A 24,445-nucleotide genomic window follows, 5' to 3' on the forward strand; every position below is an offset into this window, starting at 1 on the left:
GGGCGCGCACCGACGCACCGCTTGTCAAGCCATGCTGTGGCGGCATCCCATATAAAGTGGAGGAAGATGGGCACAGATGTTAGCCCAGGGCCGGTCTTTCTCAGCAAAAAAAAAAAGAGAGAGAGAGAAAGAGGAGGATTGAAAGATGTTAGCTCAGGGCTGATCTTCCTCAAAAAAAAAAAAAATCTAAATGTAAACCAGTTCTGCAGAGGCAACCTATGGCATGGGTACCACAAAAGCAGAATAATGGCACTCCTAAGCATTTTGGAATATTCTCACATATCCAACCTGTGCAATAAAGCTGATATAATAGTGCTAATGGTCCACCTGAAGTTTTAGTTGTTAAATTTTCTCTGTTTTGCTGCCAGAAATGATTACATAGAAGGGCATGTATTAATCATCCAAGGACTCTTGAAGTGAGGCCTGCCAACGCCGGAATGTCACACTTTTTACCTTATAACTACCCAACTGATCCACAAAGCATATCCTTCGTTAATAGCCAAGTGACATAAATTACTAATTATTTAAAAAGTTCATATTAATGCCCAAAATTTGAAATTTACATTGCAATTCTGAACAGGTGGCACATTCTAATTTGGCAGTGATATGTGCTTATAATAAAGGGACATAAAACACAATTATTGGAAACTGAAGAATTTTAAATGTCTTATTTAAAGTCAACACAAATAAGAAGTGTGTAAAGTTTTCTTTCAAACACATACGTACAACCTAAGCCAAATTTATGTCACAAAACACAAGCTTTCCTAAGTTATAAGTAAGAAAGTGAAAATAAAATCAATGTTATCAGCCTTAGTACAGGAAAGAGAACTGATGGTTTAGAAAGGTTCTCTCTCTGTCTTACCTTATTAACTTCCTTCACGTTTTGTAGACTATTAGGAGAGTGGAGTCGCACCATATGTGCATTTAAATTACAGAAATTCAACTATAGGTACTTGGCAGGAAGAGAGTGCTACTTTAAACAACAACAGACAGAAATCCTACCATTCCATTCAACAAAATTTTGCTCCAGAGTAAGAAGCGGGGGAAGAATTGTCTCTTTTCAATTGGTTTCAGATCTCAAGTCTTTCCTGGTGCATTCTGGTCTCACAGGTGATCGGAGACATTGTACAGAATAATTTTGTCTCTACTTAATCTTGACTTATTTGTCAACTAAATCCCCGACAAGATGTGACTTGGTGTACTGCTGGCACAATGTGTTCCATTAAGTCCTACTGTCAATTATATTGGTTCCTAGCATTTTCCTGTCTCCAGCCCTCCATCCCCACGATTACACTTGTGCTTTAGAAAGACCATTTTGGCTGCTGTGTAACAAACAGACAAGACTGTAGCAAAAAAAACAGGAACAACAGTTACTTGCTGACCTAAATTACTAAAGTGATGGGAAGGATAGAAGTGGATAAAGGTTTCCTGGAAAAGATGGTCTTTATAGTTACTTTACGGAAATTGCTTCAGTTCTTCACAAAAGTCCACAAATTACATAGTATTAGTATTTCTCCACCATGGATAGGTACATTTATATTCCCCTCCCAAAATATATATATATATATTTTATTATTTGGTGAGGAAGATTGGCCCTGAGCTAACATCTGTGCCAGTCTTCTTCTACTTCATACGTGGGACGCCACCACAGCATGGCTTGATGAGCGGTGCATAGGTCCACGCCCGGGATCCGACCTGCGAACTCCAGGCCGCCGAAGTGGAGCGCACGAACTTAACCACTATGCAGCTGGGCCAGCCCCAAAATATTTTTAAAAAAGAAAATGTTCAATAAGATAAGCCTAAAGCGACCTTTTTTTTTTTACCTTTTCCCCTTTCTCAGTGGTTTCATATTGGCTGCAGAGCTTGTGACCTGAAAAGTTTTTAATGCGTTTAAACATTAAACATTTGTTCAAGGAACTGCTATGCTTCTGGAGATTCAGAAATAATGGTACCAATCTTGCCTTATCTCTCACTTAATTCCAAATTTGACATAGGAGACTCTTCTATAAATGATATATAGTACATAAAAGACAAAAGAGAAGATGTAGACAACACCACTGAAAACAGTATGAAATTAGTTCAGAATTTTCCATCGTACACAAAGGATATTGCCTGTACCTCAGGTCATCTCCTAACTTTGAACTCAAAGGTTAACAAGTTTCTGAAGTTCTTTTTAAACTATACGATTCCCAGAATGGCATCCTATAAGGAGAAGATGATTTCATTTTATCCAGCAAGTGATAAATATGACATCACTATATTTTAGAACTCTGCAAAACAAACAGTACCGTATGGTTCATTTTTTTCCAATAGCAAACTAACAATCTGGAGTATTCTAATAAACTGCTGTTAGGTCTAGGAATATTTTTGGCCAAATTTTTCTTTGTTCCTTGTTACTTCTGGTTTGCTAATAGATTTCTTTAGCTTTAGAGTTATAATTAGAAGACAGTTACCACTTTGCATAATTAAATTGTAATTGCTGTTTGGGTAAAAATCCAACCAATTTAAGCATCAGTACTTTCAAAAAAGCAATGTCTGGCAGAAAGAGAATAACAAATGTCATCTTTTAATGATCTAGGTTATCTACTAATGTTTGCCTAACTGTTGAGACTTTTTTTTTTAGAGGTTGGATAGCAAGTGATATTAGAATCATCAGTGTATTTTGAGGCATCACAGTTGTACATGACAATAAACGAATGTTCTCCAAGAAACACTAATGGTGGTAATAAAATTTACTTGGGGTCAGAAACCTAACCTAGCCTTAGGTCTATCATTTGTTTAATGTGTGCTCCTGGGTGATCACTTAACATTTCTGAGTCTTTCTACTCATTTGTAAAATGGGAATTATGATACCTTACTACGATAGATATCTGTCAATTTTTTGGATGCCCCGTGGCTGAATTTGCTTCCCGTGTCTGGAGAATTTCCAAGCACACACGTCTCTCAAGAAGCCCAGTTGCACGCCCTGGTTCTGCAGAATGAATGAACACAACTACGTTTCCAGCTGTCCACCCTCCTGTCCACTTCTGGTTCTCCAACCTTCCCAGCTGTGAGTCTTTCAAAAAACCCCATCCTTTGTTAAATCAGCCAGTCACTTTCTGTTGCTCAGAACCAAGAAGCCTCACTTCTACTTCACAAACACCTCTCAAATCTGTCCAATTCTCTTCATCTCAGCCGTCACCACTTTAGTCCTAACTACCACACTATCTTTTCTGCACTAATGCAGTAGCTTCCCAAGTGGTCTCGCTGCATCCACTTTTGTCCTCCTCCGACCCAATCCACACATAACAGCTACAGTGATCATTCCTAAGCACAAAAGGAATCATATCATCCTTCTCCATAAAATTCTTCTCATTGACCTCAATATATAATTTAAAAATCTTTAACACCATCAATACAGCTCAACATGATTTGGCTCCTGCCTACCTCTCCAATCTCATCTCTTGCCACCCTCCCTCACTCTCTGTGCTTCAGCCACACCGGCACATGGCTCTCTTTCTCATCTTGGGGCTGTCACGCCTGCTTTCCCCCACCCGGAGTACCTTCCTCCCAACTCAATCTGGCTAACTCTGCCTCATTCTTCAGGTGTCAGAGAAAACGTACTTTTCCTAAAAGAGGCCTTTTCTTATGCCTCAATAAGTCTTCCCATTTATGGCCCTCATGATATCTTGTACATTCCATCTATTACAATTATTAGAATTTATAAGTATGTATTTATTTGTCTGTTATTTGTCTAGAATCGCTCTCTCCTCAATTCTCTGAGGGCCAGAAATATGTCTAATTTATTCCACCCTGTATTCCAGTATCTGGAGCATAAAATCCACTTAGTTAATAAAGACGTTGAGTAAATTAAAGAATGAAATAATCTTCTGGTGACTTAACACTAGTAGACATTTTACCAGGTTACTCTTAGTCATATCATCTTCTTGGTCTTATTGGAACTATTGGAATAACATGGCATTATTTGTTCTCACTAAAAGTATATGTGTGTACGTAGTTCTTGTTAACAGATGTCATCCACAAACTATTGGCAAAGTATATAATTAGCTTGTTGTTGGTTATAAGTCAATTAATAGAGTCAGAACGACATGACAACTTTCAGTGAGTCCACAATGAGAATTCAGTATTAACGAATGTTCTAACAACATTAAGCAAGAAACTTTTTTCTAAACACCCACAGTGAGACCCTTTTTTCTAAACACCCAGTGAGGAGGAAAAGAGATTACCACTCATCCTATTTTTCTTGCTCGTATCCAAAGTGGATCCACAATTGCTTATGGTGGTCCAAAACCGTGCGGATCCTATAAGCAACTACTAAAACTTCTTTCTGAAGCTGTGGGCTGGCAGCTATCGTTTTTGACTGTTCCAAAGGTGTCCTCCCTTTCTTCATGAGAACAGGCATAGGCACATGACCCCGCTGGTCACGGAGTTCTATCCCCTGGCCATAGTGACTGGTCCAGGTACAGCACCGAAAAAAGACGGGATAATCAGGTAATTCCAGTCCTTACTGGAAATTCTTTTGGTGAAGATAGAGGGGAAGATAACCTCTTGCTTCTGGGCTCACAGTGAACCTCTCGCCTCGGGGCAAGTGCTGGAAGGTAAAAAAAAAATCTGGTACTTCCTCTGTTCTTCTTCTCTACCAGCTGGAGAAAGCCATTGGTAATGCTGAGAGAGTAGGCAGTGGGCAGAGAGAGAGACTTAATGATATTAATATGTAGATAAATATAAATTTTTTGTTTAAAAATTTTTAAAGGATAATTGACTATACTACCAAAACTTTAAAGAAGAATTAATACTATTCACAAACTCTTCAAAAACAGAAGAGAACACTTCCCCACTCATTCTCTAAGGCCAGTATTACCCTGATACCAAAACCAGATAAAGACATCACAAGAAAAGAAAATACAGATCAGTATTGCCTATGAATATAGATGCAAAATCCTCAACAAAATACTACCAAACCAAATCAGGCAATATATAAAAAGGATTACACTCCATGATGATATTTATCCTAAGAATGAAAGATTGGTTTAATATCTGAAAATCAATTAATGTAATACACCATATAGAATAGAATAACAGACAAAAACCATGTGATCATCTCAACAGACACAGAAAAAGCATTTGACAAAATTCAATACCCTTTCATTAGAAAAACACTCAACAAACTGGGAACAGATGGGAACTTTCTCAAGGGCATCTACCCAAAGCCCACAGCTACCATACTTAATGACAAAGACTGAATGTTTCTCTCTAAGATCAGGAACAAGATAAGATGTTCACTTATATTCAATGTTGTACTGGAGGTTCTAGTCAGGGCAATCAGACAAGAAAAAGGAATGCAAGGCATCCAGATTGAAAAGGAAGAAGTAAAACTATATTTACAGATGACATGATCTTATATGTAGAAAATCCTAAGGAATTCACAAAAACTACTAGAACTAATAAATGAATTCAGCAAGATTGCAGGATATAAGATCAGTATACAAAAATTAGTTTTATTTCTAGTCACTAACAATGAACAATTTGAAAATAAAATGAAGACAATGATTTCATTTCCAACAGCAAGAAAAAGAATAAAATACTTAAGAATAAGTTTTTTAAAAGAAGTGCAAAACTTGTACTCTGAAGACTATTAACCACTGTTGAAAAAAATTAAAGACCTAAATAAATGAAAAGAAATCCTGTGCTTATGAATCAGATGACAATATTAAGATGGCAATACTCCAAACTGATCTATAGATCCAACACAATTCCCATCAAAATCCCAGCTGATTTTTATGTAGAAAATTATAAGCTGATTCTAAAATTTATATGGAAATGCAAGTAACCCAGAAACAATCTTGAAAAAGAACAATGTAGAGGATCACATTTCCTGATTTCAAACCTTACTACAAAGTTACACTCTGCAACAATACACTATAGTGCTGGCATAAAGACAGACATATAGAACAATGAAACAGAACTGAGGGTCCAGAAATAAACTTTTACAAACATGATAATTGATTTTCAACAAAGTTGCAAGACAACTCAATGAGGAATGAATAGTCTTTTCAACAAATGGTCCCTAAACAACTAGATGCTCATAGGCAAAAGAATGAATTTGGACTCCTTTCTTAGACACAAAAATTTACTCCAAACTGATTATAGACCTGAACATAAGAATTAAAATTATAAAACATTTAAAAGAAAACACAGGTTTAAATCTTCATGACCTTGGACTTAGACAATGAATTTTCAGATATATCACCAAAAGCATAAGCAATCAAAGAAAAAAACAGATATACTGAATCTTATCAAAATTAAAAACATTTGTGCATCAAAGGACACAATTGAGAAAGTAAAAGACAATCTACAAATGGGAGAAAATATTTGCCAATCATGTATCTGATAAGGTACTTGTTTTCAGAATATATAAAGAAAACTTACAACTCAATAATAAAAAGATGAAGTAAAAAAATGGGCAGTAAAGTGGATCTGAACAGACATTTTTCCAAAGATGATACACAAATGGCTAACAAGAAAATAAGCTCAATATCATTAGCCATTAATGCAAAACAAAACTACAAAGAGATATCATCTCACACCCACTAAGATGGCTATAATAAAAAAGACATAACAACAAGTGTTGGTGAGGATATGGAGAAATTAGAACCTTTCTACACTGCTGGAGGGAATGTAAAATGGTGGAACTGTTTCAAAAAATAGTTCAGCAGTTTCTCAACTAGTTAAATATAGAGTTACCATACGATCCAGCTTTTCTACTTCTAGGTATATATCTAAGAAAACTGAAAACATATGTCCACACAAAACCTTGAACATGAATTTTCACACATCATTATTCATAATAGCCAAAAAATGGAAACAAACCCAAATATCCACCAACTGTTGAGTGGATAAATAAAATGTGGTATATCCATGGAATGGAATATTTTTTGGCAATAAAAATGAATGAAGTACTGATAACGCTGAAGCATGGATGTTATGAACTGAATGTTTGTGTCCCCCTAAAATTCATATATTGAAACTTCACCCCTCAATGTGATGCTATTAGGAAGTGGAGCCTTTGGGAGATAATTAAGATTAGCTGAGGTCATATAAGTGGAGTCCTCATGAATGGGGTCAGTGCCCTTATAAGAGACATGAGAGAGCTTGCTTCTGCTGCTCTTGGCTCCGCCACGTGAGGATACGACAAGAAGGCAGGAGTCGGCAACTCGGAAGAGGGCCCTCACCAGACCTGACCACGACATCAGGCTTCCAGCCTCCAGAACTGTGAGAAATAAACATCTGCTGTTTATAAGCCACCCAGTCTACGGTACTTTGTAACAGCAGCCTAAACAGCTAAGACAATTGATGAACCTTGAAAACATGCTAAGTGAAAGAAGGCAGACACGAAAGACCACACACTGCATGATTCCATTTATACGAAATATCTAGAATAGTCAAATCTACAGAGACAGCAAGTTGGTTAGTGGTTGCCTAGGGTTCAGAGGTTAGGGAAAGAATGGAGAGTGACTGCAAATGGGCAAGGATTTTTTTTGGGGGGGGGATGAAAATGTTCTAAATTAATTAATTTAATTAATTTAGTTAATTGTGGTGACGGTTGCACAGCTCTATAATATGCTAAAATTCGGTAGAAATAAATAAATTTATTTAGTAGAAATAAATTTAGTATAAGGAATTAAAATCACTTTAAATAGGTGATTTTATTGTACGTAAATTATATCATGATAAAACTATTTTAAAAAGGAATAACTAAAGAAAAATTAATAAATGGAATTTGGAGATTGTAGCATTTAGAGAGGTAAAATTCAGGACAAAAATAGTACAAAAGACAGGAGGGGGAATGGAAGAATACCGTTGTAAGGTTCTTGCACCAGAGGTGAAGTGGTATAATATTATTTGTATCAACTTTAACTGTGATAACTTAAAGTACCATATGGTAAACCTTGGAGCAACTACAAAAAATTAAATAAAATGATTCAACTAATATGAGCAGATAAAATGGAAAAAAAAAAACAAAACTCAATCCAAAAGAAGGCAAGAAAGGGGCAAAAAAGAGCAAAGAACAGATAGGAAAAAGTAAACAAATAACAAGATGATGGATTTAAACCAAACTATATCAATAACTATATTAAATGTAAACAGCCTAAACATTCCCATTATAAGGCAGAGAATTACAAAATACAAAAATCAACTCAGACTGACAACAACCAAAAAAACTCCAATTATTCTGTCTATAAATACACCTACTTTAAATATAAAGACATCCCCTTAAAAATCAAAGGATGGAAAATGATGTACCATGCAAATACCAAGATTAAGACAGCTAATGTGGCTATATTAATACCAAAGTAGATTTCAGAATGAAACATATTATCAAAGAGAAAAAGGAACATTTCATAACAATAAAGAGGTCTATTCATCAAGAATACATACAAATTCTAAAATTCATAAAGCAAAATCTGACAAAACTGAAGAGAAGAGGTAGACAAAATCAGTAAAGTAGCAGACAAAAAATCAGTAAACCTACAGAACCAGCAGACACAAGTAGATAAAAAATCAGCAACTATACAGAATTTTTGAATAACACTATTAGCAATTTGACCTAATTGACACGTATAGTATCAGACAGAATAGAAGAGTACTTATAAAAAACAGAAAACCACAACAGCAGCAAAAAAATTCTGCAACTACCATCATTCTTATTGGTGAAAGACCAAATGCTTTTCCCTCTAGGAATAAGATAAGGATGTCCACTTTTGCCACTTATATTCAGTATTGTATTGGAGGTCCAAGGCAGTGCAAAAAGACAAAAAATTAATGAAAGTCATACAGATAGGAAAGGAAAAGTAATGAGTTGGCTTTATTTGTAGGTGACACGATCATTTACGTAGAGGCTCCTAAGGAAGCTACCAAAAACAGCTAAAAAAAACCCTAATGCCTGAGTTCAGCAAAGTTTCAGTACACATGGTCAAAATACAAGAGTCAGTTGTATTTCTGTGTCCCAATAATGAACATCTGGAAGTTGAAATTTAAAATAATATCATTTAGAACAGTATCTAAAAACATAAAATACTTAGAAATGAATTTAACAAAATAAGTGCAAGACCTAAGCACTGAAAACTACAAAATCCTAAGGAGAGGAATAAAAGACTTGAGTAAATGGAGAGACATGTTTATGAATTGGAAGACTCAATATTCTTAAGATGTCAATTCACCCCAAACTGACCTACAGATTCAATGTAATACCAATCAAAATCACAAAAGGCTTTTTTCGGGGGGGGGCAGAAATAGGCAAAATATTCTAAAATTTATATGGAAATCCAATGAATCTGGAATAGTCAAAAATATGGTTGAAAAAGAGGAACAAAGTTGGAGGACTCACATTACCTAATTTCGAGACTTACCATAACTACAGCAATCAAGAGAGTACAGTATTGGCATCAGGATAGATGTACTGATAAACAACAGAACAGAGTCCAGCACTAGATACACACATGTGTGGCCAGCTGATTTTTTAAAAAGATGTCAAGGTAATACCATGGGGAAAGGATAGTCTTTCCAACAACTGTAGCAACTGGACATCCATATGCGGAAAAAAAAAGGAACCTCAATCCTTACCTCACACCATACACAAAAATTAACTTTAAATGGATCATAGAACTATATACAAAAGATAAAACTATAATATCTTAAAGGGGGAGAGAAAAAAATCTTAGGACACAAAGAAAGCATAAATCATTAAAGACAAAAATTAAAAATTGGACTTTATCAAAATTAAAAACTTCTACTCTTCCAAAGATACCACTAAGAAACTGAAAAAGAGCAAGCTACAGACTAGGAGAAAATATACATAATAGACATATTTGTCAAAGGTATGTTCAGAATACATAAAGAATTCTTACAACTCAATAATTAGAAAACAAGTCATTTTGTTTAAATGGGCAAAGATCTGAAAAGACACTTCATGAAAGAAGATATATGAATGTTTAATGAACACATGAAATCACTAGTCATAAGAAAAATGCAAAGTAAAGCTACAATCCAATACCACTGCACAGAATGCTTAAAATTAAATACATCGACAATATTAAGTGTTGGTGAATACGTAAAGCCACTGCAACTCTCATATATTACTGGTGGGAACGTAAAATGGTACAACCACTTTAAAAAAGTTTGGCAGTTTCTTAAAAAGTTAAGTATACAATGGCCATACGGCCCATCAATTCCACTCCTGGGTATTTACCCAAGAAAAATGAAAACATTCCAACCACAGGCATACACAAATATTCCTAGCAGATTTATTACTAATAACCCCAAAATGGACACAACCCAAATATTCATCAGAGGTGAAGGGATGATCAGATATGATATATTCACACAATGGAATACTCCCTGGCCGTAAAAAGTAACAAACTACTGACCATTACAAAAGAAAAATATAGTAAATCTCAAAAAACATTATGCTGAGTGAATAAAGGCAGATACCCAAAAATACACCATGCATGATTCCATTTATATGAATTCTAACAAAAACAAAACTAATCTATAGTGACAGAAAATAAAACACTGGCTGCCTAGGGCTGAGAGTGGGAGGAGGGGTTGATTGGGAAGGGGCACAATGAAACATTTTTGGGTGATGAAAATTTTCTTTTTTTTTTTTTTTGTGAGGAAGATCAGCCTGAGCTAACATCCATGCTAATCCTCCTCTTTTTTTTTTTGCTGAGGAAGACCGGCTCTGAGCTAACATCTATTGCCAATCCTCCTCCTTTTTTTCCCTTTTTCTCCCCAAAGTCCCGGTAGATAGTGGTGCGTCATAGCTGCACATCCCTCTAGTTGCTGTATGTGGGACATGGCCTCAGTATGGCCGGAGAAGCAGTGCGTAGGTGCACGCCTGTAATCCAAACCGGGGCCGCCAGTAGCGGAGCGTGTGCACTTGATCGCTAAGCCACGGGGCCAGACCAAAAATTTTCTGTATCTTTATTATGCTGTTAATTACATGGGTACCGATATTTGTTAAAACTCAAAGTGTCTCGTTAAATGGGTGCATTTTACTATACGTAAATTATATCTCAATAAACTTGATTTAGAGACAAACTAAACAAATATCCGCAAATTGAATAACTACAGGAAAAACAAAGTTCTACATAATTTACCTGATGATGTAAGTTACCGCTTTAATGAAAATGCTATTACAAAAAGATATTGAATAAAGGTTTTCTCTATAATAAGAAATAATAGAAAATGCACTGATAGTGTCTCTCCCTGAGAGGCATAGGCAACTAATAATGTTATTAAGTATAAATCTTAATTAATGAATATGAGTAATTATTCTATTCAAAGTAAATTTATAGGGCAAGACATAGATGTACGTGTTAGTACTAGTGACCTACACTAATTTCCCAGAGGGACCGTAACAAATCACCACAAACTGGATGACTTAAAACAACAGAAAGTTATTCTTTCACAATTCTGGAAGCTAAAAGTCTGAAATCAAGGCTTTGGCAAGGCCACATTCTCTGTCTTAGTCCATTTGGGCTTCTATAATAAAACACCATAGACCAGGTAGCTTATAAACAACAGAAATTTATTTCTCATTGTTCTGGAGGCTGGAAGTCTGAGATCAGGGTGCCAGCTGGTCTGCTGAGGGCTCTCTTCTAGGTTGCAGACTTTTTGTATCCTCACATGGTGGAAGTGGGCAAGGGAGCTCACTGGGGCCTCCTTTATAATAAGGGCACTAATTCCATTCATGAGGGCTCCACCCTCATGACTGTAATCACCTCCTAAGGCCCCCCTCCTAATACTATCATCTTAGGGGTTACGTTTCAACAAATGAATTTTGAAAGGACACCTTCAGACCACAGTGCTCTTTCTGAAGGCTCTGGGGGAGAATCTGTCACATCCCTTTCGCTTACTTAGCTTCTGGTATTGCTGGCCATCCTGGGTGTTCTTGGCTTGTAGACACATCACTCCAACCTCTCCTCCACTGTCACATGGCATTCTCCCTGTGTGTCTTTGTCTCCTCTCCTCTTCCTATAAGGACACCAGTCATATTGGGATGGAGCCCACCCTAATGACCTCATCTTAACTTGATTACATCTGCAAAGACTCTACTTCCAATTAAAGTCACATTTACAGGTCTCGGGGGATTCAAACTTCAACATATCTTTTGGGAGACACAATATAACCCATAATATGACCCATCTGGCACACACAGACCAGAAACCTTTCATTTTTATTATCATTATTTATAGTATCCCACAATTCACAACCCTCTTAAAATTTCTTAGTTCTACATGATGCTATCATGGAGAGTTTCTAGCACTTGTTTCCCTTTATTTCTCTTTCAGTAAACGTCTACATTATTAACTACACAATCAGACTTTAAAAGCAGCAGGTTTAAATTCATAAACGCCAAAGAACAGGACATCAGTCTTTGAAATGTATAGAAACACTAAAGCAATCTTCATGAACCGTATAAAGGAACCAACCCAGTGATAGTCCCAGCTCCTCCCTACAACCCAGCAGAGTTAAAACAGTGGAAAATTTCCCCTCCAAAGGTGACTCTCCTGAGCCCTTTGTGTTATCTCTTCTCATACTTACAGGTTTTACCACCCTGCCTAGTTCTCATTGGGTCAGTTCAAACACTCAAATGGACATTTCTTGGGCTGTGAGAGAATTTGGTGTTACCAATTATATTCAATCAGGCCAAGTCATGAGAAGTCTCATGTTACTCAGCCAGCTTGGCGCACATTCCAAGAACTGAACAATTCCTTCCAGCAACTTCTGCGCCTCACATCCCTGGCCAATCTGTAAATTTCCTACTCTGGATTTCAAATCTTTCTTTCTCTCTCAATTTCCACCACTGAGCTGAGCATGATTCATTCATTATCTGGGCCCATGTTCATCATCTTTTTCGCATGAGGCTGAAATTACTGTCTTGGCTAATGCACCACTGAGCTCTGCCCACAGGAAATCTCTGACTGGTCTTTGTCTCACTTACTTCGGCCTCTTATTCATTTCTTGAGACAAACTACAGTACTGGATTCCATTCTGGCTCCACTCTTCCAGAGTTCACACCCTGTCTCTTTATATTCCTGTCCTTATACGGTTAAAGCTCATTTTCTTAAACTCTCCATAGAGAGCAATAAAGCTAGTATTTTTCCCTAGAGATTAAAAAATACCTAAGATAACATATTTATAATTAGTAACTCATTCTCAATTCGAGGGGGCCATTATCTTTTATAACCAGACATTACTAAATGAACAAGTCCTGAAACATGCAGAGTCATTTTAGCATTGATACTCCTAGTCCTGGTTCCCCCTGACTCAAATTATTGCTCCCCAATAATTCGTAAAGTTGGGAAGAACTTTTTTCTATTAATGACAGATGTTTAGTTCCAAAGAGAAACACTGCTCATTCACATGTTCTCTTACGCTCTCTTGCTCTCTCTTTCTGTTGACCTTTCTCCACTTAAGAACTTGGAATAATTTGAGGAATATTTTGAGTATCTCAAGTTTATAATATACTCACCTCCCCACCCCCCCAGAAAAAAGAAAACACTGTTTCTTCCTGAAATCAATCAAGCAATATTCCAGGGGAAAGTGGACTCTCGTGCATTAATATGATGCAGGACTCCTGATGGCCTTGTGAGGCAGCCTAAGACACTTCCATCCAACCTGCCCTCAGTCTCTCCCTCACTGGGCTCAGACGTGCACAGTGCACAGCAGTCTGACTGGCATCTCCCTCCTTCCCTGCCCCTCCCCCACCCCCTTTCTCCCACAGGTGTTTGTCCTAGTAAAACGTTTGCATGTTTAATCCTGTCTTGGCTTTTACTTCTCGGATGACCCTGCCCAACGCAGCTGGATTAATAACTTACTTAAATTTTTATTTTCCTGAAACTAGCAAAATAGGTGAACAGGGATTTTGTAATATAGCTTTCAGATACAGAGTTCCTCCTCCGTTCCATTCATCCCCATCTTGAAAAAGATACTAATAAAAGAAAATTAGGCCTTTAAATAGTGATGTCAAATTAATAATTTTCCTAATATTAAGAGATTCTCCTTTATATACAAATTCATCCAGCTCTAACAAGAAGGGAGCAAATTAGGAACTATTATTTGAAATTAGCTGCTTAGGTGTCTGTCTCTCTGATTCCACTGTAAGCTCCTGTACTGCTGGCACCTCATCTCATTCATTTCTTTACTGAGTCCTGGGTTCAGAGCAGGTACTCAATAAATGCCTATTGAATGGAGGCAGGAGATGAAGTCAGTGATGCTCACTTGCAGAGAGGTATAGAGATTAAAGGGCGGGGGTCCCCAGACCTTTCTAGGGATACGAAAAAACATAAAATATACCTATTGTTTTCATTAGACAAACCATAGAAAATAAACTTCAAGTTTCATACTACAAACCATAGAAAGAAAAAGGTCAACAAAAATCTTCTTGGCTATAGTGGAAATAAGCAAAAGATAAAGTGAGGAAGATTACAGAGAACTGATTTTAAACTGTTGAGGAGCTATACACAAGCGAACACCCTTTGGTCTAAAATGGTTATCCCACCTTTCTAAGAACTGGCCAATATATAACGTCTGGACTTAGGAGAATAAGTTGCAATTATTACAAAAACAGATATAGCTATATAGATTATATATATATTTATATACATATAAATATAAAATACATATTATACATTATATAAGATATATAGACTTACTTATACCAATAAATTTCACTATATGGTAGATTTACTCAAACTTCATTACTTATGTACTGCCAACAGATATATTTCTCCTTAATAAACAAAAAGAAAAATCCTGTATCTTCCTGCCATGTCAGGTAAAAAAGTTTCTTTAAAACAAAATATTGATCTACTTAGATGATAGTGGAAAGCTGACATTTACAAAATAACTTGGTAACAGTAAACAGGAATGGAACAGAAAGTATTGGAGAGGATGTGGGGAGAAGGGAATTCTCATACACTGCTGATGGGAATGCAAACTGGTGCAGCCACTATGGAAAACAGTATGGAGATTCCTCAAAAAATTAAGGATAGAACTACCATATGATCCAGCTATTTCACTGCTGAGTATTTATCCAAGAACTTGAAAACACCAATGCGTAAAGACACATGCACCCCTGTGTTCATTGCAGCGTTATTCACAATAGCCAAGACTTGGAAGCAACCTAAGTGCCCATCAAGGGACGAATGGATAAAGAAGATGTGGTATATATACACAATGGAATACTACTCAGCCATAAGAAACGATGAAATCCAGCCATTTGTGACAGCATGGATGGACACTGAGAGTATTATGTTAAGTGAAATAAGTCAGAGGGAGAAGGTCAAATACCATATGATCTCACTCATAAGTAGAAGATAAAAACAACGACAAACACATAGAGACAGAGATTGGATTGGTGGTTACCAGAGGGGAAGCAGGGAGGGAGGAGGGCAAAAGGGATGATTAGGCACGTCTGTGTGGTGATGGGTTGTAATTAGTATTTGGGTGGTGAACATGATGTAATCTATGCAGAAATAGAGATATAATGATGTACACCTGAAATTTATACAAAGTTACAAACCAATGTTACTGCAATAAAAAATAAAAATAATAAAAGCTCGACAAAAAATGTATTGAGAGTTAGATAATTAAACTCCACAATTTCTGATTCCTTCATCATCATTTAAAAAAACAGCAATTTATTTCACCAACTGTTGGCATATTTGTGATGATTAAATTCTTACTATAGCAATGAAAACAAGTGTATTAGTGGAGATCTCAAACAATGAAGCTTTAACTAGTATTTCGCATAATAGATTAATATGTCTAAATTATACCTTGTCATTGGGGAATTTTTGCTGTACATTAATGGACTTAAAACCTAATTCATTTCCCTATCCTGTTTAAGATTCCACAATAACACTGGCTTGACTCATAACTTTTAAGTACACTCAGTGAATTTGAGAAGGTGGAAAAAATATTCCACATATCAGAGTCAGAAAAGGCAGAAGCATTTTTCTTCCTCCTCTTTTCATTATTTCCCCAGAAACTATTGCAAATGGGGTGAAATTAAAGAATAAAGATATACCTAAAACAATCTATGGCAATTTAAAATTATTAACTCCAGGTCTTTTAACATATAAAACCATCTAATAAAATTTTTATGTAGAGTAAGCTGTAGAATTGCAAGTTGGCATTAAACTATCTGACATTGGGAAGTCTAATTTTTGCCCTACAAACTTAGAAAGAAAATAAAACCACAGCTCTTCACATTTTAAATTAACACGTCATTTTTCCTATGAGTCAACCAAATAACAAATATGAAGTGAGGTGCCTACGAGGTTCAGGGCATGAAAAAACATTTCATAACGAACCCCCAGTTAAAGGAATTAATCCTAAAGAACTTAACATGTACTATATAGGGAAAAATTAGAAAAGCAAACAATTCTAAGTCGTCACACAGAAGTAATGAAGATATGAAAATTTTTAATTAAAGGTTAAGGAAAACAAAGAGGCCTATAATTTTAGAAAGTCTGACAAACTTGGTAGCAGAATAGAAAAATATGTAATTTTCTAGAGAAAATACTTGTGATTTAATATAGAAAGAAAGGAAATTTTAAGTATAAAAAATGAATAGGTAGAAAAGGAACATTTATTCCTTTTCCAAAGATACTATTTTCCTAGTTAGCTCTCAGAAACCACTCAACAAATGCCAAGACTTCTCAAACAACTGCTTACATAGTTGCATTATAAATGGTTTTTGGTAACAAAATATGGTACCCTTATTAAAAATAAGCAAGCTTTTATGCTATAAGTATTTCCTTTCTTTCCTCCATCCAACAAATATTTATTGAACCCCTAGGACGTAATTAAGCCTTGTTCTCGTGCCAGGGATACAACATGAACAAGATGGACTAAAATCTTGCCCAACGTGGAACTTACTTTCCAAGTAAGATAAGTGATAAGCAAGAAAATAAGTTAAGAGGTCAGTATGTATACTCTATACTGTGCTATTGCCATTCCATCATAATGTCATCCTCTGGTTCAATGCTACCGGATGTGGTTTAAGGAAAATTATAATGTGATCAAAGCCTTCTGCTATTTCAGATAAACCCTCTTGGCCCTGCTCTAAGGTAGATCTGTCCTAAAAGGATTTAAACCAGGGATCACCAAACATTTTCTGCGATGAGTCACAGGTAAATATTTTGGGCTTCGCAGGCCACCTATGATCTATGTCACGTAGTCTTCATTTTTTTTAACCTTTTAAAAATGTGAAACCACTCTTATCTCGCAGGCCACACGAAAACAAGGACAGAGGCTGAATTTGGCCCGCAGCCATAGCTCTCCAAGCCCTGACGAAAAGACCCAAACACCCCTGCTTTTAAGTGGCTAAGCCCAGTCCTACATTTCATGCGTCTTTTCTTTTTTTTTTTTACATTTATTCTTTTGCTCTTTATTATTCATTTGCCAAAATCTAATAAAACGTTCTTTTCTAGAGCTACAGCAGTTCCAACTATCGCAGCCTCAAAGTCAGTTCTGAAGAGCAGGACCACGTGCTCTATTTCACACAAGCAACAGAAAAAAGTTCTTGGCAGAAAACCCTTCCTAAGTCTATATACTTTAGAGAGAGATGGTGGAGACTGTACACGCTCTCCAGTGACTCCCTAGGCAGACACATGCAAGGTCTAACATCCCCTTACCTTGCTGGAGGAACATCAATATTGGAAGAAACAACTTTTCGTTTTTGCTCAAGGAGACAGACGGAGCGAGTGTTTTCTTTCTCATGGTCAAGGGCTCGGCTGGCTTTTTTGGTGTCTGTTGTTTTCACGTCTTCCTCCATGGCCAAGGGGAACAAGTGTTGATGAGACACTTTTTTATTAGAGTCACGTTTTAAGTCCTCTGGTTGAAACGTGAAGGTCATTTCCCGCTTGATGCTCCCCACCTGTGAAATGAAACACAAAAATTCTTACTCACACAAAACATCAGCTTTGCACAACTATGTGCAGGTGGCCATGAGGAAAGACCACAGATGCTGCCCTCTCTGTTCATCTTGTAGACTTCATGGTTTAAATAGGAAAAATGTAACAATTGATGTTACAAAGTAACATACAATTGATACATCATCTGCCATAACGCAAACAAGAAGCATCACAAACACAGAAGCCTTTCAGGTGTACAAAAACTTTGAAGATTTGAAAGCATAAGACTTCTAAAAAATATCTAAAAATTTAAAACATCATTGTTTTCTCTTCTACAACTGAAAAAACCCAATTAAGTAAATAAATTATTAAATATTTCATGCTGATTATGTATAACAGAAGAGAGCTATGCATATAAACCAAGCCTTATCTTTAACTATGAACAGTGACCTTAACTATACTCTTTAGTGCATGAGGAATTGTTTTTTATCCTTTATCTACAGCAATTAAGATCTTAATGAAACCCATTCATTAGTATGATGATAAAAAAAGTCATATTAATTTTTCTTATCATTTTTGACTAAATGCAATGATGATTAAGGTTTAAGACAAATATAAAATTAAACCTAAGGGAATTGAGTCTGGTTATCTCAGAATTTGTGATGACTGAATAAGGAGACAAGTTAAAAAGATTTCTGTAAGATGACTGGAATTGTAAATGAGGTTTGGAGCGAACTGGTTAAAGTCCTAAGTGTACCAAGAAGAGCCAGACTATCTGGGAACCTGGAGCCTCACTACCCAGAGAAGCGCATTTCAGAATCTGCACGCCTATAAGACATTTCACAGGTCCATGCGGCAGTCCAGCCCTCTTGTGCAGTTAGTTTGTGGAGTCAGTAAATCTTCACTCATCCACTTAGATAGAAGATATGCTTGTTCGTTTCTTTTTAATTTTAGGTAGGAGGAAAAGCACAAACAATTTGACCAAATAGACTTAGAATTCTAAAAGCTAAAGCCACAAACACGACGCATTTTCAGAATAAAATGACGGTATGTGTGTTCAGTAATAGCAGACACTGGCAACATATGATATTAATTCTCAGACTAAAAATAAACTCAGAGCCATGTGTGTGTTGGAGTAACAGGACCTGCCCACATATGACAACTTCCAGAGCCCAAGGATGACTTGTGCCTTGGAATCCACTTGGCTGCAATGTCTCTTTCATATGAACACAGAGCTCTAAACCTAGCTCCCTCCCCTCCTGTCCTGCACTTATCAGGGAGAAGAGAAGATCTTCCCACGGTGTTCCAGTCAGATCTAGCCCCAGCTCCACAGGAAAATGGTCAGCCACTTTTGGTGTACTTGTAACTCACTAAAAAGTTACCATAGGGGCTGGCTCAGTGGTGTAGCAGTTAATTAAGTTCACACCCTCTGCTTAGGTGGCCCGGGGTTCATGGGTTTGGATCCCGGGCGTGGACCTACGCACCGCTCATCAAGCCATGCTGTGGTGGCATCCCACATACAAAACAGAGGAAGATTGGCACAGATGTTAGCTCAGGGACAATCTTCCTCACCAAAAAAAAAAAAAGAAAAGTTACCATACTCCTTAGAATGCATTAATGAAATAAAATAAGAGTCCAAGAAAAATGAGAGCTTTTAAGAGCTAACTGACATCAGTCCACAATAGAAAGGAATAAGAAAATATTTCAAACTTCCAAAAATGCTATGAATGTTCAATAAAAATGTACTTTGGAAAACTGACAAATATAATTACAAATATTTTAAATATCCATCACTAATCACTTTCTATGCAACGTTTTCTGCCTGGAGGTGGGAGCGAGGGAGGCGTTTTTTCACGTCTATGGCAGTTCATTCCCAACCTCTGTTACAACAGAATACGCTAAACACCAGGCATAAAAAATGAAAACAAAGGCCTGGTTTTGATGATTATAAATAGTTTCTCCCTAAGTGTCAAGTATTACATTAATTAAATATTTAAGCAGTCATTAGTATTAAGTCATAGCAATAACTGACTTCCATATCTCCCTTGGGGCCCACTGGACTGGTTAAATGAATTCAATCCAAGGAGATGTGGGGTTGAGGGAGAACGTTACAGGAAGCTCAGCTTTTAGCTTCAAAATTCAGAGAAAAAACCTAGCATCTAAAGCAAATTAATACAAAGTAGAATAGATTTCCTATAGAAATGATGTTATAATTGTATGTTATGCTCTTAGCTAAGACTTTATAATTAAATTATAGTAATATTCAACAATGTAAGCTATAAATCTTCTACTGTACATTCTAAACAAAGAATTCATCTCTCAATAATAATCAGGGAATTTTAGCAATATCATGGATTCCAAAGACTATTTAGCCCAGATTTCTTGTTGAAAGATGGAATTAAAAAGAGTTAGAAATGACCAAAGAGGACAAAAAAATGCAGGTAAGAGTAAGAGATGTCGATACTCTGAGTCATGGGTTCCACTGTTGGTAAGGCTGGAAGAAGGAGTGGGCAACAGCTGTAGATGCTCATTTTATTACTGTGCTTTAAAATTTACATATACATATCACGTGTTCTTTTTAACATTATTTTATTCATATCAAATATTATGCTAAAAATATTTTTTTAAAAGGAGAGTTCACAGGAGAGAAGAGAGTGAAGCAAGTACATGAACTCAAATCTTGAGAAGTTGGGCTCAGAAATGGGCCGGAGAAATAGGGTAGTGGCTGGAGAGGACGTTGCACAGGGGAGAACGTTCTAGGATGGGAGATAACAGAGCATGTTTGACTGATGAGGCAGAACGGAAACAAAGGAATGAGGAAGGGTTTGTAGTAACAGTCGAAGGGGACGGGACTAACATCCAGTTATGGTACCTCTAGTAGACTAGCAGGAGAAAGCAGTTACAGGAAGATATGATCCCATTTATATGAGATTTCCAGAAAAGGCAAATCTATAAACACAGAAAGCAGATCAGTGATTGCGTGGGGCTGGGGGTGGGAGCAGGAACTGATTGCAAATGGGCACCAGAGAACATTTTGGGGTGATGGAAATGTTCTAGAACTAGACTATAGTGATACTTGTACAATGCTATAAATTTATTAAAAATCATCAAATTGTATTCTTACAATGGGATGAATGCTATGGTATGTACATTATACCTCAATAATACTGTTAATAAAAAAAAAAGCGGGACAAAGAACAAAACCAGGAGTAACTGGTATGGAAGGTGCATTCTCAAGAACCCCCTAGACCAGGAACTGGGAAACTGTGTTGTAGAAAGGCAGCCACAATGTCTATGGGTGTTTTTTTCTTTTTTTAAACACAGGTGGTATGGCAACCCAGGCTGCTGCAAGCAGCTCTGCAGTTATATCCTGCACACCAGTGAGATGGGGCCAAAATCCAGTCCCCACGCAAGCCAGGTCCCCATGCTTCTCTGCCCATGGAAGAAGGATGTTTTTCTAAATCATCCACCTGGAGAAGAACTTGATATACTTCATCTGCCCAAAGAGGGCACTCTTATTTATTTTTTCCCCAATTCACACAACGCCCTGGTGACAAAAGGAAACTCTTCTGGTGATCCACAGGGCTGGAGCCAAGTTAGCTTCCTTCCTTGAAGCTGACATCAATTAACAACGTGACTCACATGAGCTGATATTTTTGTTAGCAGAAAAGCCGAGGCAATCTGAGAAATCACTGTATGCTATAGCTCCTAAGAAGGCAGAGGGTTCAACAACAGACGACAGCCAGAAGAAACAAAATGAAACAAAAACCTAGAAGCCCTGAGCGACAAATAACGAAGAAAAGCAGCAAGACGGTTGACCAGTACTTTTCAGGAGAAAATACAATGCAAAGGTTTAAGAACAATCTTAGTCTGGATTTCAAAAAAAAAAAAAAAGTGTTTCCTGCACAAGGAAGGATCAATCTGATTGTATCCCACACTGATGAGACCATAAGTTGGAAGGCAGCAGCATCTGATTCTGGTTGTCACATTTCAAGATGGACAATGAAAAATTGGAACAAACACAACAGGGTGATCAGGAGGGCAAAAGATCTTATTGGGAGGAACTGGAATATTTTGTCTAGAAAACAGAAGGCTTATGTCCCACAGAGCTGCTCTTAAATATGTGTAGAGCTCTCTTGAAGAAGAGGAATTTTGAGTTCTGTGTTCCTCTAGATCCAGGATCAATGACGCCCACTTCTGCTTCGGGTAAACTCCCTTTTGACTTTATGATTTACTCTCTCTTTCTCTTTTCTTCTTCTCACTCTTCTACCACATTGTGAATGAAACGTTTTGTATCTATAAGAAATACTACTTTGGAGCCAGCCCAGCGGCACAGCAGTTAAGTGCATGCGCTCTGCTGCGGCGGCCCAGTGTTCGCAGGTTCGGATCCCAGGCGCGCATCGACGCACCTCTTGTCAAGCCACGCTGTGGCCGTGGCGCATATAAAGTAGAGGAAGATGGGCACGGATGTTAGCCCAGGGCCAATCTTCCTCAGCAAAAAGAGGAGGACTGGCATCGGATGTTAGCTCAGGGCTGATCTTCCTCACAAAAAAAAAAAAAAAGAAAAGACATACTACTTTCTACTTATCTGTGTTTTCGGGGACTCATAAACCGTTAAGCAGGTGGAAAGGTGGACTCTCAGAGACTCCCTAGTCTCATTTAAATTTTTCATTTTTCACTGTTTTTGTAGAGTTTAAACGTACTTTTCATTTTTAAAAATGTTTGTTACAAAATATAAACTTGTTAAAATTTCAATAAAAAGGTGTATAAAATAAAATGAGGATAGCTTCCTATTCCTCCCCACTCTCCTCCCAACCCTGAGCAGTCAGGTCCACCCCTAAACACAACAGCTTTTAATAATTTACTGCAAAACTTCAAATTACTTAAAACGCATGAAATACCCATCTGTGTATATATTGTACACGGTTTGGAGTGTCTAAACATGAATGTGACTATGCCACACATATTATTCTGCAACTTATTTCTTCACAATAAGTCATGGGCATCTTTTCATATTAATAGTAAATCTACTACAGCCAAAAAATTTTGAATACTATAACATTTCACAAGATATATTTTCAAACCAATCTTTCTTGACAGACATTGAGGTACTTTTCCATTTTTCGTTATTAAACATAATGCCACAATGAACATCCTTGTGTATGTACGTATATACCTTTATGCACTTGTGCAAGCATTTTTGTAGGAGAAATTCCTAAAGGTTGGAATTGCTAAATCAAACAAAGAAAATTTTCTTTACGGAGGAATAAAGTATGGAACACCCATACAGTGGACATGCCATCAAGTCACTAAAAAGGAGGGCATCAGAATACATCCATGATCTGTTACCAGGAATACTTTTGTTCACGATCTATTAAGAGAAACAGGCAAGTTGCAGAATAATATGTTAGGCATGATTTCACTGCTTTTAAAAAACAAAGTAGTTTGCTAAAAAGCTGCTACACACCTTAAGAAACAGAAGACTGGATGGGCCAAAAGGGTTCCTTCACTTCTTTTATAATTAGATACACATACACACATGTACAGACACACACACACAATTTTTAAGTGGTACAATTATGGGAGATATTTACTTTTTTAAGGTTTTCAAATTTTAAAAATTTAAAATAAAGAGACAATTTTTCTATGAGATTCATAAAAATTATGAAGAATAATGGTCTGTGCTAGTCAACATTTGAGGAAGTTGGCACTTGCAACCACTGCTGGTGGGAGTATACATGTTGTAGGAGGCTGACCTGGCAAAAGGTAGCAAATTTAATTGTGCACCCCTTTGTTTTAGCAATTCTACATCTAAGGAAAAAACAGAAATGCACACAACGAGATTTACCAAAGAATTTCTTATAATATTAAAAAATGGAAATTTCCTAAACATCCATTAATACATTGAGTTAAATATGCATAAATAAAATGCATGGTTAAAAACAGAGATATATCTATATTTATTGAAATGGAAAGACATTTAATACATTAATTTAAAACAAAGAAATCCAAATGAGTACATGTAATATGATCTCAGGGAGGAGGGATGTGTATGTACCAAGGGAGAAAAAATTCTGACAGGACATTTCAAAATGTTAACAATGGTTTTCCTTGGGAGCAGAGTTATGGGCCAATTTTGCTTTCTCTCTTTTTTGTAATTTTTACAATGTTCGTGTAAAGTTTGATATTTTAAAACCTATGAAGTCATTCTATTATGAAAAAACACACATCATGTTTATATAATTAAATTTCTCAAGAATCTGGCATTTATATAACTAAGACGTTCTCTTCTACTAGCTCTCAGTTATTAGTACACATGCATATAACTAAAGGAGAAAAATTAATTACCTAAAATAATACTTCTACCTGCACTATTACTTTCATTGATCATCAGCATCTCTCAGTAATACTGCCCTACACTAATTACCATTGAATTCCTTCCTCCTACTCAACACAGAAGCCCTTCATACAGCACATCACAGACACATGCATTATCCAGAGTAATTTCTTGCAAGAGA

The 24,445-nt window shown here is 36.7% G+C and overlaps 1 protein-coding gene across 1 annotated transcript in view; it reads right to left on the reverse strand.

Moving 5' to 3' along the window:
* ZNF704 (zinc finger protein 704) overlaps positions 1–24,445 on the reverse strand; it is a 198,308-nt gene that overhangs the window by 134,526 nt on the left and 39,337 nt on the right. Inside the window, exon 2 of the mRNA XM_058528936.1 lies at positions 17,709–17,950. Within this exon, the coding sequence (XP_058384919.1) occupies positions 17,709–17,950 (242 nt within the window). The remainder of the gene's footprint in view (positions 1–17,708; positions 17,951–24,445) is intronic.

This window comes from Diceros bicornis, chromosome 33, assembly GCF_020826845.1.
Source record: "Diceros bicornis minor isolate mBicDic1 chromosome 33, mDicBic1.mat.cur, whole genome shotgun sequence".
Classification (NCBI taxonomy): domain Eukaryota; kingdom Metazoa; phylum Chordata; class Mammalia; order Perissodactyla; family Rhinocerotidae; genus Diceros; species Diceros bicornis.